Source organism: Phaseolus vulgaris, chromosome 6, assembly GCF_051622355.1.
Source record: "Phaseolus vulgaris cultivar YP4 chromosome 6, ASM5162235v1, whole genome shotgun sequence".
Lineage (NCBI taxonomy): Eukaryota > Viridiplantae > Streptophyta > Magnoliopsida > Fabales > Fabaceae > Phaseolus > Phaseolus vulgaris.
The window spans coordinates 29,679,378-29,696,278 of record NC_143503.1 but is presented as its reverse complement, the minus strand read 5'-3'; the positions used below and the strand labels follow the sequence as shown (position 1 = coordinate 29,696,278).

The 16,901-nt window shown below is 30.4% G+C and overlaps 3 protein-coding genes across 4 annotated transcripts; 1 reads left to right on the top strand and 2 right to left on the bottom strand.

Moving 5' to 3' along the window:
- Positions 1-2,184: 2,184 nt before the first annotated feature.
- On the top strand, positions 2,185-6,283 carry LOC137831988 (ent-kaurenoic acid oxidase 2). Its single transcript, XM_068639933.2, has 8 exons — positions 2,185-2,733; positions 4,116-4,593; positions 4,713-4,979; positions 5,087-5,176; positions 5,273-5,351; positions 5,553-5,659; positions 5,748-5,866; positions 5,999-6,283. The coding sequence occupies exons 1-8, from the start codon at positions 2,507-2,509 to the stop codon at positions 6,090-6,092; spliced, it is 1,461 nt and encodes a 486-aa protein (XP_068496034.1). The 5' UTR covers positions 2,185-2,506; the 3' UTR covers positions 6,093-6,283.
- Positions 6,284-8,125: 1,842 nt separating this feature from the next.
- LOC137831987 (annexin D8) lies at positions 8,126-11,328 on the bottom strand. The gene is made up of 6 exons (XM_068639932.2): positions 10,198-11,328; positions 9,900-10,045; positions 9,558-9,776; positions 8,879-9,091; positions 8,483-8,572; positions 8,126-8,411 (listed from the first exon to the last, which is right to left on the bottom strand). Exons 1-6 carry the CDS (start codon positions 10,268-10,270, stop codon positions 8,211-8,213), a joined length of 942 nt encoding a protein of 313 aa, XP_068496033.1. The 5' UTR covers positions 10,271-11,328; the 3' UTR covers positions 8,126-8,210.
- Positions 11,329-12,551: 1,223 nt separating this feature from the next.
- LOC137831986 (NAD(P)-binding Rossmann-fold superfamily protein) lies at positions 12,552-16,740 on the bottom strand. Of its 2 annotated transcripts, none has more exons than XM_068639929.2 (6): positions 16,457-16,740; positions 15,616-15,768; positions 14,963-15,056; positions 14,497-14,579; positions 13,472-13,625; positions 12,552-13,029 (listed from the first exon to the last, which is right to left on the bottom strand). In XM_068639929.2, exons 1-6 carry the CDS (start codon positions 16,607-16,609, stop codon positions 12,794-12,796), a joined length of 873 nt encoding a protein of 290 aa, XP_068496030.1. In that variant the 5' UTR covers positions 16,610-16,740; the 3' UTR covers positions 12,552-12,793. The 2 variants fall into 2 exon arrangements, with proteins under 2 accessions (XP_068496030.1, XP_068496031.1); XM_068639930.2 differs by lacking the exon at positions 16,457-16,740 and adding an exon at positions 15,853-15,975.
- Positions 16,741-16,901: the final 161 nt, after the last annotated feature.

Sequence of the window (16,901 nt, the reverse complement as noted above, 5' to 3'; positions counted from 1 at the left end):
GTTTTGTTTTGTTTTGGAGGTTTTGCTCTCAGCCCATAAACCAGAGCATGTGAAAGTGGGCCTCTCTTCATCCCGTGATAAGAATGGTTCAGCCCAGTCCAAACAGCCCTCTGGCATTGTTTCGGTGATTTTTGTCTTCTGTGCCATTCTGAGGGACAGAGGCATCAAGTGGAGGAGGGGTTTTCTTGAAACTTAAAGACAAATAAAGTCTTCACATTCTACCAATCAATCACTTAATTGGAGAGCTTTTCTTGTAACTTTAAAGAGAAATAATGTTTTCACGTTCCACCAATCACTTAACAACCTACTTTTACACACATTGTTTTCACCCACTTTCAAACACAAATTGTGGTTATTTTGCTAAAACCAAAAAAGAGTGCAGAACTTTAGGGAATTGCGTTTTACTAGTCTAATTTACACACTTTTTAATATTGTTTACCAGTCACCTCAACTCAATTACTTCCCTCTTGCTAAATAAATTAAATATTTTACATTATTAAGAAAAAGGTTAATATTATTTTAAATATTGCGTGTTTGCAACATCAATTAACGTGCAGACCCTATCACAGTTTCTGCTGTCATAACATCATAATAAAGACATATTGGTAATATTAAATATGGGATTGATTATTATGAATAATTTATTTTCTGAATGAAGTCTTAATAGTTTTGATCCTGTGACTGTTCTCTGTTTTCTAGAAAAGCTCTTCAAGATAGACATTTTACTAAAACTCTTCCTTCTCATGTATTGAAAAGTTTCTTTTTCAAATTAGGAACTATGAATATCTATTTTCAGTTCATGAGAGGTTAATAGAATTTATAAACTTTCTACCACTGAATTGTCTGATAAGTTAGTATAAACCATGTACCACTGGATCTAATGAGTTAGCTTAGACATTTCAAAAAGTCATTATACATGTTTTTCTTATGGAGAATTTGGAAAAAATAAATACACTAAACTCAGTTATGGAGTTAGAGTCATAAAGCATTCAAGGTAACTTAATTTTCATCACTATCTTAAAGCATTGAAATTATTATAAGTAATGATCTACACTCAAATACAAGGAAAAGATGTCCATGTTTAATAGATTCAAATATAAAAGAATCTTATCTCATTCAATCTTATGTAATAATATTTCACAAACATTCTATTATATTCTTATTATTTTGTTTTCAAATCAAACCAACACATATGATATGATGTTTTTACCAACATTGAATAATTTATTTTAATACATTATTATTTTAAAATATAACTTTTTTGTTTATTAATATTTGATAGTAATTTTTATTTCAATTTAAAATTTTATTTTAATTTCTAATTTATATTTTACATGAAATTATTTTTAGATATATTAGTATAAATTTTGTTAATAATCAATCAAATTACTTATAAACTTTCCACTTCTTTCTCCTAACGTTTTAATCCAAATAATTTAGCTTTTCATCTTCTTTACTTTATTTTTTTCCTTTCCATTATCTCTTCAATTCAAATAAATCCTTAGAAATTGTGCACTTATATTAAGGTAAGGTAAATTAAGTAATCGCATATATAAGTATTTATATTATTAATCAATTTTGCTTCAATCTCTTGAATTACATAATTACATATTTTGTGTGAAAATTAACACTGTTCATTTTAAACTATAATCACTCCAAAAAAAAAGTTAGCCTCTCGTAATTATTTTATTGTTATTCATCTGAGCCTAACACAATTTTTTGTTTTATAACATTCGAGTCCAATGAAAAACATAAAATATTTCTCATACCTTAGGATTAAGAGAGCATTACAAAATAAATTTATTAGAGTTTTTTTAATATTTCAAAATTAAAAAATATAAAATTAAAATAATAAAATATAAAAAAAAGCTAAATAGGATAAGTGAACCTAAAGTATACAATATGGTTTAAAAAAATGCTTTTTTTTTCTTAAATAGTGTAATTGATCTAGAAAATTCATATTTAATTTTTATTCATACCTTGTTAGAAGAAAAAAAAAAGACTTTGATAATTTCTGCTTGAGATTGTTACTAAAAAAAGGACTTTAGTAATTCTTGCATTTGCATGCTGGTTTTAAATCCTCTATATAATTTTTTTCATTAGAATTCAAACCAGAAATTCTTATGATTTTTTTTTTCAAAATATGATAAATGATAGCATTTTTATATTCTGCAATGTTTTTTTATATCAGAAGAATCTTTTAAAATCTCTATCCAATATACATTATCTCTCCATGGCCAACAATATCTCTCCTTCATATTTTCTCTGAATAAACATTTAATGTATCTCCACTTCTGAACCTTTCTACTTGAAAAACGTGATTAAGTCTTAAAAAAATAAATGAAAATCTATTTTTTTTGAAGAGAAATCACTATATAAGGCCACACTCCTTTTCATCTCCATTCATCCCTTCTTCTGCTATCTCTTTCTCTTCTTGTTCAGGTGAATATTGAGAGAGTGAGTTAGCTGTCTAAGTTTAAGCAGTGAGAATTGTGGTGTGTTGATCATGGAGAGTGTTACAAGTTGGTTACTCTATGGTGGTGGTATCCTTCTAGTCCTAAGGTACCTGCTCAAGAATGTAAACTGGTTTCTCTATGAACACAAACTGGGAGGGAAGCAATACTTTCTTCCCCCTGGTGATATGGGGTGGCCCTTAATCGGCAACATGTGGTCCTTCCTCAGTGCTTTCAAGACCAGTAACCCTGATACCTTCATAGACTCCTTTTACGCCAGGTATACCATTCACACTCTTCACCACCCTTTTCATTTTCATTTTCAGCACTCAAAATATCTCATGCATGTTATCCAAACTCTTCACAGATCTTAATCATGATTTCATATTTATAATCCAAACTCTTCCCTTTTCAAAACATATTTTTTATAATAGTAATACTCACTTAGATTAAAACTTATCATAGCATGCATGTTATCAAAACTTACAACAGTATTTCATATGCATTATGTAAACTCCTTTTTCAATTTTTTTTATAATAGTAGTACTTTAGATTGAAACTTATGATGCCATGCATGTCAAAACTCTCCTTTGTTAAAACATAATTTTTTTTGTTAGTTGTACTGAGTTTGATTAGAGTCTAAACTTTTCATCATTCAGATCTCATATATATTAACAAAACTCTTCTTTCCCAGCACATACTTTTTTCATACTGGTTGTACTTATGATCTCATGTATGTCAAACTCTATAAGGAAAATCTCACTTATGATATCGTACACATTATCCAAACTCTCCACCTCTAGGTGGAAATTTTGTCCAAATGCATGCAAGTTTTCTTCTAAAATCAAGCTCTTGGACAAAACTTAAACACTGTCCCCATGATTGCTCTCATTTGCTTCGGATCCAGAGGTTAAACTGCCATTTTCTTTTGCTAATTAACAAGTTTAATTTCTTGAACAAACATTGGTTCTCAACTTTTGCTTGGGAGTGGAAAATCCATTTTGAATGATTTTGTACTCTTTTATAGTTCATACATGAATTATACTTGTTTTCTGAAAGCATACATTCATCCGTCTGTGTTTTGTTTTTTTGACGTTTTGCTCTCAACACATAAACGACATCATGTGAATGTGGGCCTGTCACCATCTCGTGATTAGGATGATCCAGTGCAGTCCAAACACCTATAACATAACATTGTTGCGGTGGTTTTTGTCTTCTTGTGCCACTTTGAGGGACACAACACAGGCATCAAGTTTAGGGGTTCACCTTGTTAGTCCAAAATCATCATCCACTTTCAAACAAAATTGTGCCTATTTTGCTAAGACCAAAAAACACAGTGCAGTACTTTAAGGAATTCTTTTCATAAAAAAATTTGAGTTTTAAATATTGCAATTACTATCTTTGACTTCTAATTTTTTAACAGTTGTCAACTATTTTATGACTTTAATAAATGTTGTATTGGTATGGTTTGCACAGTTTTTAATAGTGTACCTCAGAAGCATCAAGCCCCACTATTCTAATGAATGTCAATTACTTCCCTCTTAATAAATAAATAATATATTTTACATACTGTGAAGCATGGATTATGATAATGAATTGATCATTCCATGCATAAATTATGAGGTAACAAGCTAAAGCTTTTGAATGCAATGAATAATGCAGGTTTGGAAAGACTGGGATATACAAGGTGTTGATGTTTGGAAATCCAAGTGTAATCGTGACAACTCCAGAAGCATGCAAAAAGGTGTTGACAGATGATGACAACTTCACTCTTGGATGGCCTGCTTCCACTGTAGAGCTCATGGGAGAAAAGTCTTTCATTTCAATACCCTATGAAGAACACAGACGCCTTAGACGCTTAACATCTGCTTCCATCAATGGCTATGAAGCACTCTCTGTTTACATTACATATATTGAAGAAGTTGTCAAAAGTTCATTGGAGGAATGGACCACCATGGGGGACATTGAGTTTTTGACTCAGATGCGCAAGCTTACTTTCAAAATCATTATATATATTTTCCTTGGTTCAGAAAGTGAAGATGTTATGGACAAATTGGAAAAAGAATACACTAAACTCAATTATGGAGTTAGATCCCTTCGAATTAACATTCCAGGATTCGCATTCCATACAGCTCTTAAGGTACCATAATTTTCACTATCTTAAAGCATTCAATTTATTATAAGTAATGATCTACATTCAAATACAAGGAAAAAATGTCCATGTTTAATCTTATTTTATATCTTATGTTTTAATTTTAGGCAAGGAAAAATCTTTTGGCCATATTTCAATCTGTTGTGGATAGAAGAAGAAATGAAAGGAGGCAAAATTTACCTGGGAAAAAGGGGAAAGATATGATGGATGCTCTTATAGATGTTGAAGATGAAAATGGAAGAAAATTGGGTGATGAAGATGTGATTGATATCATGTTGATGTACTTGAATGCTGGTCATGAATCCTCAGGACATATTACCACGTGGGCAACCTATTTCCTCCAAAGGCATCCAGAATTTTTCAAGAAGGCTAAGGTATCAACTTCATATCAAATTTCTTAATTATCATTAATTCATCTAAACTTTCATTATCACCTTAACCCAACAAATTCAATTTTACTTTTATTTATTTGGTTAAATAGGAAGAACAAGAAGAAATTATAAGGAATAGGCCTGCAACACAGAAAGGGTTGACATTAGCTGAAGTTCGGAAGATGGAGTATCTTTCCAAGGTAGAAGACATATGGTTCATTAAAGTTTACTTTCAAGTTATAATCTATATCTTGTGATTATATAATATATCTATTTTGTTTGTTTACATTGCAAAGGTGGTTGATGAAACACTGAGGATTATCACATTCTCACTAATGGTCTTCCGGGAGACAAAGAATGATGTCAATATCAATGGTGAGTCAATATTCAGAACATAATCTATCAGTTTGATGAATGAAGACTTTAGTGGTGCTGAGAGTTTTATACTGATACACCTGATACATGCTTTCATTACATTATAAGCTCCAACATAATGCAGCATAAATAATATAAGTAGAAAATATTTGATTAATAGCAGTATAAAAATAGATTTGAGTGGATTTTGTGATGTTACAGGTTACCTAATTCCAAAAGGATGGAAAGTGATGACATGGTTCAGGTCTGTTCATCTTGATCCTGAGATCTATCCAAATCCAAAGGACTTTAATCCTGAGAGATGGAATGTAAGTTGGAATGATTTAGTTGAGACATTTGAATTGAAGAAATTTTATAGTTAGAGTATCTGATTGATTGATGATCCATAAATGATAGGAGGTGCGCAAGGCTGGAGAATTTCTTCCCTTTGGAGCAGGAACTAGACTGTGTCCCGGCAATGATCTTGCCAAGCTTGAAATCTCAGTTTTCCTTCATCATTTTCTCCTAGGCTACCAGTAAACATTATCTCCCTCTTCATTACTTTATCTTCATTCCTTCAACAAAAATATATTTTGATAACCATAACAACAAAACAACAAATTTTCAATAGTGTTCAATGTTGATGTTCTTTATGTCTTACTGCGCAGGCTTGAACAGCTGAATCCACTTGCCCCCATGAAGTTCCTACCTCACACAAGGCCCATTGACAACTGCATGGCAAGGATCAAGAAAGTGAAGTAATTGTGTTCTGCTAGAAGATCCTTGCATGGAATACTAGAAGCATGTGATTGTGGCTGTTCTTAGTTTCTACAAGCTTCCCTTTAAATAAAAGCAGGGATCTAGATAGCAATCAGTTTCATTTCACGTATCAAACCTTCTGTCTTGTTAGTTTTATTCAACTGAATAAACTAAGGATTCTACAATTTATGTTCCATTTGCTGTCTTTTTAGTTTTATTCAACTACTTCAATAGAGTAAGGTTTCTATAATTTTATGTTCCATTTGGTAGTACCTACTCATAAGCTTAATTATTCGTAAACAACTATGAGAAATTATAAACTTAAATTCTAACTTATTTTATTTCATATATAAATAAAATTTCAAAAGATTCTAAATATCTTAAATAATAATCTGAAAGAAATAAAAATTTTAAAATTTTAAATAAATACAAAATCTCAACTATATAATGTTCTACTTAAATAAAATTCTGAAATAAATTAAATTTTAAAATTATTCAAAATCTTAAATAAATACATACCCTAAATTATTTAATATCATATAAAATAAAAATTTAAAATAAATAAAATTCTTAAATTATTCAAAATCTTAAATAAATACAAACCTAAATTCTTTAATGTCATACTTAAATAAAATTTTATAATAAGTAAAATTTCTAAAGTATTCAAACCTCTAAATAAATACAAAAGATAAATTATTTAATATTAAAAAATGTAAAATAAATAAAATACCTAAATTATTTAAAATTATAAATAAATACAAATCCTAAATTATTGAATGTCATAGTTAAATAAAAATTTACAATAAATAAAAGTTCTAAATTATTCAAAATTTTAAACAAATATAAATCTTAAATTATTTAATGTCCTAGTTAAATAAAATATCTGAAATAAATAAAATTACTAAATTATTAAAAATATTAATAAATAATAATTTTAAATTATTTAATGTACTACTCAAATAAAAATTTAAAATATTTTATCTAAAATCATAAATAAACATAAATCCTAATTTAAAAATCTTTAAAATATGATGTTACATCCTATATATATATGGTATAAACATTATTATATTTTCAATTCCTTTTATTTGTTCAAATTTTTTTTAACATGTAAAAAACGTGACTCTCTAAATGTAATTATGTACCTGTTATTTGTGAAACAATAGGCTCAAGATAATTATGGTGTGGTGTTGCTAAGCTTGCAAGTATATTTGTTCTTAGTATAAATATTGGTGGTTGAAATGAAGCTATTATGATAAAGAAAAATAATTGAAAGAGTGTATAAGAAAAGAAGAGATTTAAAGATCATTACTCTCACATATACAATATACAATGAGTGAGACATAAATTTTTTATTTTATTCTTCATTTATTGTAGATATACTTAGAAGAATGATGTTACATTGTGTAAATCTATTTTATTTGTTAATATTATAGTCTTTTAATTATTATAATTTTTTTTATAAAATACTCTTACTGTGCACTGATACAGAACTACTAATATATATACAGAACATGGAACCTAGTTAATATAAACTTGACACAAATTTAAATAATTGCATATTCATCTTAAAACATTTCATATGTCAGAGTTTGTCTGTGTTTGTGAAGGTTATACCAGTCAAACATGTGGTGTGAAAAGTATGAGACAACTCCACCAAACTTTCAATTGTTGTGTCCTTATTTCATATGCATCATATTTTACAGCACTTCTAAACATACTTGTTAGACATTTGTGTAGGTCTCTCATTACTATCTTTTTATTTTAACTTTAAATAAATTTTTACCAAAAGTAGAAAGTGTTAGAAAGAGGTATTAGATATCCTCAAACAATCATTTTAAAATAGTAAAATACAGTGTACAGATCCAAACTAAACTAAGTTTAATATATAAAAAATAATATTAATAATACATTTTTAACAAGAAATTAACAAAAAATTGTTAGTATTTTTTCTTTAACAAAGACTATAAACATGAATCAACAGTGTTATGTGCATGTAAACCAAGATCAGTTGAATTTATTTATTGGTTTTGGAAATTACTTTTTTCTGAAGCATAGGGATAGTGAACAGATCCCATTTGAATGGATCTCATGCAAACCCTAAACATAAATAGACTAAACTTAATTTTTCCCTAACAAAGCAAGAAGAAAAGTCTTGTAATTTCCTGATGTCTTCTCAGCCACGGAATTTTGAAGTGTGACACCATTTCTCTTGAAGTAAAGGTCACTGATTTCATTTAAATCCTTCTCTGCTCGAGTGATGATAACACGGCTCAATGCATGTTCTTCAGCTACCAAATCATTCAAGGCGTAGCATATCACCTAACTCAGTGAATACAAGTTATTTAACATACAGTGAGTCATAAACTAGAGAATATGATGACTAGAGTTACCTTTGCCAAGTATCTTTTGGGGTTCTTAATGCAACGAATGGTAGTACGCAGTGTTACCATGTATTCATCACTTGAATCAGATGATAATCCCTACAATTTGCAAAAGAATGCCAAGTTGAAAATAGGATTACAAGCACTGGATGATGAACATGTTTGGGAGCAAACATAAATGGAATAAACACAAGACCAACACTTGATGATGAACCAAAACATGACATTAGCATTGAAGTCACATGATATCTAAAGACATACATAATCTTACGGATTCATGTGCAGCCCATAAAGTGTAAATTTCAAAAATATCTTTCTTTTAGACTTGAAATATGTGATGAATGATGATTTGTGCGTTCCTTCTCTTGTATTCTGTTGGTGAGTAGAATATATAACTTACATTACCTTGGTAATTGTGGTGCCATAGGTGTTTCTGAAGGTACTAAAAGTTGCAAATAGCTGTTTCTTGCTTCTTGTGCTTAAAATTCTTATGATTTCATCGTCACAAAAAACCTTCTTCTCAATTGCCTGATGGAGAATATTTGCTTCTAAATTGGCCAGACTCTCATCAAACTCCTCTCCCTCATACCTATAGGTGCTTACAACTGCAACCAACAACTGCATAAAAAATCATCAGCCAAGAGCAAAATATAGAGGAGTGAAAGGTTATACATACATTCATGTTTTATATTTTAGCAAGTTCATCTGGTTTGTGCTGGTAAAAAATGGGTTAAAATATATAAATTTAGAGTCATATACATATAATGAATTCTCAATTCAGTTCTTATGTATAAAAACTTATTAAATCTGTCTTCTACATGTAAGATTTATCAATTTGGTCAACTCACAGTTAGTCTTATGGATTTTTAATGTTGCATTCTTAATTTGATCTCAGCAATAGTGACACATTTTAATATCACTTCTTATTTAAGAACTAAATTAAGAAAATATTAGTTCTATGTTATGCGAGTGAAGCCTCAAAATTCAGGATATTTTTATTATAAGTTTCTAATACTTCATAAACTGAAATATGTTATGCAGAGAACAAAACACTGGTAATGCTTTGTAGTAAAAATTGACTTACTCTGCGAATATCACCAATTGTTTTTGAGGCCACATCTTCTTCAAGGGAATGCTTGTATAGTAATTGGTATGAACGCTTCACAGCCAAAAACTCTTCTGAAGTTCTTGTGCAAGCAATCTCAATAATTACTTTGTAATCCACTGTTTCCTTCTTTAGTGTTTCCTTGATAAATGCAGCATCTCTTTCAGCTGGATCCATAGTCCATTTGCACATACCTCTCTGATTTCATATTAGTAATAACAATGTCAATTATTAAACACATGCATCCAAAAGGTTTGAAGAAAAAGGTAATTCTTCTCGCACTTATTAGAAAAGTAATGCAATGAACTGTAATATTTTGACCTGAAAACTTCCTGAAAGTTCAGATTTGAGTTGTTGGATAAGATCTTCATGATAAATTTCTTCATAAGCCATCCTCACAAGTTTCCTTTCAGTAACATTTCTGTGTGCTAGTATGGATATAAGGGCTGCTTCATCTGTCCCAAATCCTATGAATCATACATTATTGGAAACAAAACATGTTTAGGTGTTATGTCTTGATTTTATATAAAGGAAATTTAGATGATTTTATAAACAAATAAAGTATTTAAACTAGTCAAATTAAAATCACATTATACTAATAAAACTGGAAAAAGATAACCTTTGCATGCATTCTTGATATTTTCAGCGTCTTCAATGGGAGAAGAATCATTTGCAGCAATTAGAGTAGTCATTTGATCTTGTCTTGTGTAGAATCTTTGCTAGAGCCAAGGTTTATTCAAAAATGTTGAATCCATTTTCTATTTTATAGATGTGAAATGTGAAGTAACTATTTCAGAAATTAAAATAACACACATAACAATTAAATATTTATGTTATTCTAAAGAATTAATAACGGACTTAGCGTTAAATAGATTAATCAGAAGTAACATAACAAAATTATAACTTCAAATTAAATCATAACGAACATTTTTAAATTAAACTTTGAAACAGTAAAAAAGCAAACGCGTTTTTTTCTTCATTTTATTGTGGATTGAAATTTACTAAAGTATTTACTAAACTTTAATCCAAACATAGTTATCCTTCCATATTTCACATAAATATTGTATTTCTTTCTTACACATTTTTCAATATATATATTGTACTGGTAGGCTAAAACTAAGAGGTTAAGCCGAAAGCTAAATACTAAACATAACAGAGAGGTTACACAAGTGTTGTGCTGATAGGCTAAAACCGAGAGGTTTAGGCCGAAAGCTAAATACTAGACATAACCTAGAGGTTATGCATAAAAGAATAAAACAAAATATAAATATTATTATAATAAGGCCCAATTAAGATAGAAACCTGCAGTAGAGGGTGCGTAAATAATAAATTGGTGTGGAAAGAAAGTCCAAAGGTAAAAGTGGAAAGCCCATTAAAGAAACCCTATAAATAGGAGGTCAATGTAAGAAAAAGGTAAGAGTGATTTTTATTTGATGAACACTACATCTTTTCTGACTTTGGCATCGGAGCGACTTGCAGGTACAACCCCCCCCATCTGTGTGAAGGAGAAGCCGAGAGCACCCAACGTGAGGAGAAGTCCAGAGTATCCAGTCCAAGAAGAAACCGAGAGAGTCCAGCCCAAGATTAGAAAATTTGTATAAGAGTTAAATCTTGTCAACCTGATTCTAGTGTTCTTGGTCCTTGTTGTAAGAATATATATATATATATGAGAAAGACTACAATAATTTAGACATGTTTTCAATCAACTAAGCAATACGCCTCTTGCTTCAAATAATTATATCAAATTTTTAAATGTTATGTTTAGTAACTTAGCACATCTATTATGAGAGCTTAGTCACATTATGAGTTTATTATTAATAATATACTCTCTTTTTTTATGTCAGTGTAATTTTGTAAGTTGAACTGGTTAAAATTGCAAAAATTTACTTATATTAACAATTAGTTATTTAGCATTTGTATTTATTATAAAGCAGAAAATAAAAATTCTTTATTTATATATATATATATATATATATATTGATTAAATTAGATATTATTTTATAAACTATAAAAAATATTATTTTTAACAAGTTATTGGTATGTAAAGTAATTTGTATTCTTTATAATTTAGTCAATAAAATAACTATTTATTTTTTATTTTTAAAATTAATTTTTATTTAATAATTTTATAGTAGTATAAGAAAATTAACTTAATTCAATAACTTAATGGTTAAAACATCACAATATCTATTATTTATTTAGCAACATACTCTTTAGCCTATAACAATTTAACGATGTTAGATAATTTAATGTACATTCTAGTAAACAGTGTGAATTATATTGTTAAAATGAGTTGGAAAGTGGATATTAAAAACATCATTTTTGTTTGCTTTTATTCTTGTCGATATGCATTACTACTGCATGAATGAATCAGTTCCGATTAAAAATTGTGATCACTGCCTCCACTTTATCCTTTTCATATTCATTTTACCAACCCCTGTGAATATTTTGGATTAAATCGTGCAGAGAATCATGTACTTGCACACCTACCAAGCTTCTCCTGCTGCACTATACCTACCATTCTCTTCAAAGTCCTAGATTTTCAAGAAAGCTTCACCTATAAAAATGATGACAAATTTTAGCTTGAGTTTTTTCTGCAAACTATTTCCTTGTGGCATGAAACTACCCCTTCATACAAATTTAAAAGGTTAGAAGACTCCACCCTGTGTCACTTTAAGAATGTTCTGTCTCTTTTCTGTTGTATTTTCTATAACAAATTTAACCATTTAAATATATCAAAAGCTTTATACACAAACACATACTCAACTGTGATGCACAGAATCAGGTATGAGCACTGCCATCTAATATGAAACTGGTATACATAGACATAGCGTTGTCTACACATAAGCATATACAGCAGCAAGATATGATGCAACATACCTACATACTATTATTATATATTATCTCAATTTTTTTACAAAAAAGAAGGCAACATAAGACCTTAGACAGAACACATAATAATAGGCCACCAAATGACTGAGAAAATGTGAAGAATTTTATTTAATTTACTTTAGCGATTGCAAATATCATACAAAATATTTTTTAAGTACCTGAACATGTAATCTCTATCCTCATCAGTATGGCAAGCATTTAAAAGTATCTATCTTTCTTTCATATTCCACAAACATCCATGAATCAATGAATTTTATGAAATACTATGTTGTCTTTAGAGCAGCTGTGATTATTATTGATATATTTCTTACATGTTATGACGGTTACCAGGGTATTTCTTGACCATCCCAGGCAAAGAACTTGCCATTGTCATGGCTCTTCACATTGTTAATGATGCTTAGCAGCTTTTGGACTGAGAACTCTTTGCTGAAGATCTTATCTGGGGAAATATTTCTTTGAAAAGGCTTGGAGAGATCTGTGTCAACTGTACCAGGATGCAGTAAAATGCATGCAATTGGATCCTTCTTTCTTGCGAATTCCAGGGAGACAGTCTTCGATACTGTTAGAATTAAAGGGGAGAAGATTGTAAAGATTAGATTACCATTCAAACAGTTTGTACAATTTCAAAATCATTTGATTTATACTTCTCGTCAATGCAGAACAAGTATTTATTAAAATTACATGTACATGCAACTATAAAATGAACGGTGCCAATAAGGCACTGAAAATACGGTTTCAAGCAAACACTCTCAAACTGAAGAAATGTCTTGTCCTTTGTGTTAGAATAAGTTTCCCTAAGTAGAATTTATTAAAAAGTTGTTTTTCTTTGTGTTATACCTAGTTCCTATATATTTCTTTTCCTATTCTATCTCTTCCTTTTCATATGATAACCTAAAACAGGGAAAATAACTCTCTAAAATTCATTACTTATTCTTTTGTATTTTTCTCAAGTTGATATCAGAGCATGACAGAGATAATAATAATAATAAATGAAGTCATACATTGATTAAGAGCAGCCTTTGAAGATCGATAAGAGTGCCAACCCCCAAGACGATTGTCCCCAATAGATGCAACCCTTGCACTCAAACTAGCCACAACTGCAGTACTTCTTCCAGTCCCATTGCCACCTCCCACTTTTAGAAGAGGCCACATGTGCTGGTTTTAAAATTGACAGAATTGGATAAAAATATTGACTCAAATTATTGAAAACATACTCATATATTAATCAAAGATAAAGAAACACTTATGAACATATACAAACAAAGATAAATGCCATTGTTGTAATTGTTGCTTAAAATTATATAAATAAGGTAAATTTAAAGAAAAATTATTGTGGACAATCAATAAATTTTTCTCGGCAGTGGAATGAATGAATTACAAAACTGAGTGAATTACCCAAATTCAGGTGTTTTATCATGAATAGTTATAGAAATTTTATGAAAGTATGCAGGAGAGCAAGGAACAGTAGGAGATTTGTTCGGTAGTTTTCCAGTCTTTGGATCAATGTGAAGGAGGGGTATTGCAGATAGCATTCTATGGAAATGATGAGTTGGGAGGATTAGCCACCTTTAGGACAGCTGAAATAACTAGTATTCAGAAGAAGCTGCCTTTTGTGCACACATAGTTCATCTTATTTAGATTAAGTCTAAGAATGCATTAGTAAAAGCACTGAGCTGATTACAGATCTAATCAACGGATACAACTGCTGTCATCATAGTAAAATTGTAGAAGTGTTTTACAAAAGTGTAAAGCAACAAATTGAGAGATAATCTTTTGAAGTTCAAATGCATAGTACTAAAATCGCAAAACGTAGGGAGGACTATATAAACAGGAGTAAGAGCAAGAGAGATTTCTGTCTTACCAACTGAAATCATTTACACCAGTTTGATATTTTTAACCAGCTTAATGTGCCATATAAGTAGGAATAGATGTATAAATAAGAGCAAGAGAGATTTCTGTCTTACTCCTAAAACTTTCATAAATAGATAAATAAATAGCTTCTGTGATGAAAATTAGATTGATGTACCTTGATAACTAAGACAGGACCCACTGCGTTAACCTCATACGCAAGCATTAAAGATGATTTCTCCACTTTGCTCAATGTTGTTTCTGTACTTGTAGAGATAACTAATATAATCAGCTGTCTAGTATTTGTAAGAAGCATAAGCTCAAAACAAGACAATAGCTCTTTAATTTTGCGCACCTTTTAACATCACTAGCCTCCATTCACACTTCCTTCTTTATAGGAGCAAATTATTTTCTTCCCGTTTTACAAAAATCTGCTAATAATTTGTTCTTTTATCTTTCTATCTTTTAACCTTTAGTTTGTTTTTCCTTTAGTGGTGTACGCGTTTTCGGGTGGGGCTGGGGGATACATGAATAAAAGCTTATACAGCAATCAGAGATTTTAGGATCTTAAAACTTTCAGTATGCTACTGTAGGCAGTGGATATTATAAGGGCATTACCAAAGAAAGAAACATGTCTTTTTTACCTGGATGTATTATCTCAGGTATTGAAAGAATGCCAGACGCATTAATGAGAAGGTTTAGACGGCCATATGTCTCTTTTATTGACAATGCAGATGCCTGAAATATTATGAAATATACAAATCTTAAGAGACTAACAAGTTTGGAATTATTTTAATCCAACAGTGAACTGTCAGGAACGTGAATTTCATAATAATGTTTTTGGATGTAAGTAAGCTTAAAGGAAAATTGTACACACCCACCCTCATCTACCTATTCCCCTTAAACTACAAATTGTGGCATGCCTCCCTAACATACCATCCTTAACAACAATAACTGGTGATAAACAGTTGAATTGCATAACATCAGTCTTGAAAGAAAGGGCCATCAGATTTGCTAATTTTCCCTTGACACTAGCTCCTATATTGCAGCTGACAACAGGATAAGGGTGGACATGTGCAATACCATTTAGGTTTAAATAATGTTTTTATGATATCTATATTAACCTTCATAGAACCTACTATCTAACCCTGTAACTAGGTACCCTTAGAAGTGCGGGAGACTAGGAAGAAAGAAAGAACAAAAAGTACTTGAAGTTTTCTCTTGGTGTCTAAGATCTAAAGGTATGCTTCTGTCGGGGAAAATGAAAAGGAAAACAATTAGGGAAAGGAAGCATAACCTCAATTGAACTTTCAACAGTCAAATCCAATGGCAAAATTCTAAGTCGATCCGCAAATTTATCTTTCAGATGGATAAGCCCAGTTGATGCACTAGGATTACGGCAAGTAGCAATCACATGCTCTTTATCATCGTTCTCTAAAAGTTGTTTTACCTGCAGATGGAAGAAACTGAAAGCAGTGTTAAAACTGTTTCAGAAAAATTATTTGATAAATATCACAACCAAGATTCTTGATACCTCCATTGACATGTGGAGCCAATGGAGGCGAATTAAAGGATAAGCCATCAGATTGTTTTAAGTGTTTCAACTGAAAAATTAAGTTCATGTATTATATGTTTGTCAAAAGAACAAATTGCGTAGCCTTATTAATAAACAAATACATTGTACAAATTGCACAGCACAGTTGAAGATTATGGAAAGGCTAGTTATCATTCTTGAAAAAATCAATAATTTGTAATTAATTCATTGATATTTGGCCCTTAAGAAAAATTGATAACTAAAATAGTCTTGGTCTGCTTTTGAGATATACTATAAATTGACTGTAACTATTGTAATACAACAGCACCACTACCAGTCAAAATTAAAAAAGGTAAACCTAACATAATAAAAAAAGAGTAAATCACTCTAACCCCCATTACATATTACTCTACTCCTGTACAGTTACAGTAATTAATGGTTTAATACTTAGAGAAGTAAAAAGGGTGAAGGCGAAAAGCAACTTCACCTCTTTCTGATACTATGATTCAGACACTAAGATGAAATTTTGACAATGTGGCCATGCCCAGATTGTATGAAAGCAATGGATTATGTGGAAGTAAGAAAAGAAAGGAAAAAAACTCACAAATTCAAGGCCAATTCCTCTGGAAGCTCCTTGAACCATAGAAATCCCTCCTAGAGAGGAGGAAGAAGAAAAGGCCCTTCGGGTGAGTGATAGAAGTCGCGGCGAATGTGATGCCATCAAAGAGTATTGGGTTGGCGGCAAATGCAATATCATAGTAACATCAAAAGAATGCGTAAAGTTCTTATCTTGCTTGCATAGTGTTAAGCGTGGCTGTCTAGGAACCAAGAAAAGAACCCAACCAAAGTTGTTAAAGCAAAATTAAATGTGTAGTAACTTTTAGGTGACCTGTAATGTTTTTCTTATCATAAATACACACACATACATATATATATGTTATTATTATTTCTCTTTAAATTATATATAGTATAATTTTCATTTCTTATGTTGCTTAATTGTCCAATTTATGCATGCTAGATAGCATGTTACTGAATGCGTTGCATTTGTT

Coding starts and splice junctions, on each gene's coding strand:
- LOC137831987 (XM_068639932.2), bottom strand. CDS start 10,270: ATGACTACTCTAATTGCTGCAAATGATTCTTCTCCCATTGAAGACGCT. Junction 9,777..9,899: donor AACTTTCAGGAAGTTTTCAG/GTCAAAATATTA, acceptor ATATGAAATCAG/AGAGGTATGTGCAAATGGAC. Junction 9,092..9,557: donor CAATTGGTGATATTCGCAGA/GTAAGTCAATTT, acceptor TTTTTTATGCAG/TTGTTGGTTGCAGTTGTAAG.
- LOC137831988 (XM_068639933.2), top strand. CDS start 2,507: ATGGAGAGTGTTACAAGTTGGTTACTCTATGGTGGTGGTATCCTTCTA. Junction 5,352..5,552: donor GAATGATGTCAATATCAATG/GTGAGTCAATAT, acceptor GTGATGTTACAG/GTTACCTAATTCCAAAAGGA. Junction 5,660..5,747: donor TTAATCCTGAGAGATGGAAT/GTAAGTTGGAAT, acceptor CATAAATGATAG/GAGGTGCGCAAGGCTGGAGA.
- LOC137831986 (XM_068639929.2), bottom strand. CDS start 16,609: ATGATATTGCATTTGCCGCCAACCCAATACTCTTTGATGGCATCACAT. Junction 15,769..16,456: donor GAGGAATTGGCCTTGAATTT/GTGAGTTTTTTT, acceptor TTCCATCTGCAG/GTAAAACAACTTTTAGAGAA. Junction 15,057..15,615: donor CTGTTGAAAGTTCAATTGAG/GTTATGCTTCCT, acceptor ATAATATTTCAG/GCATCTGCATTGTCAATAAA.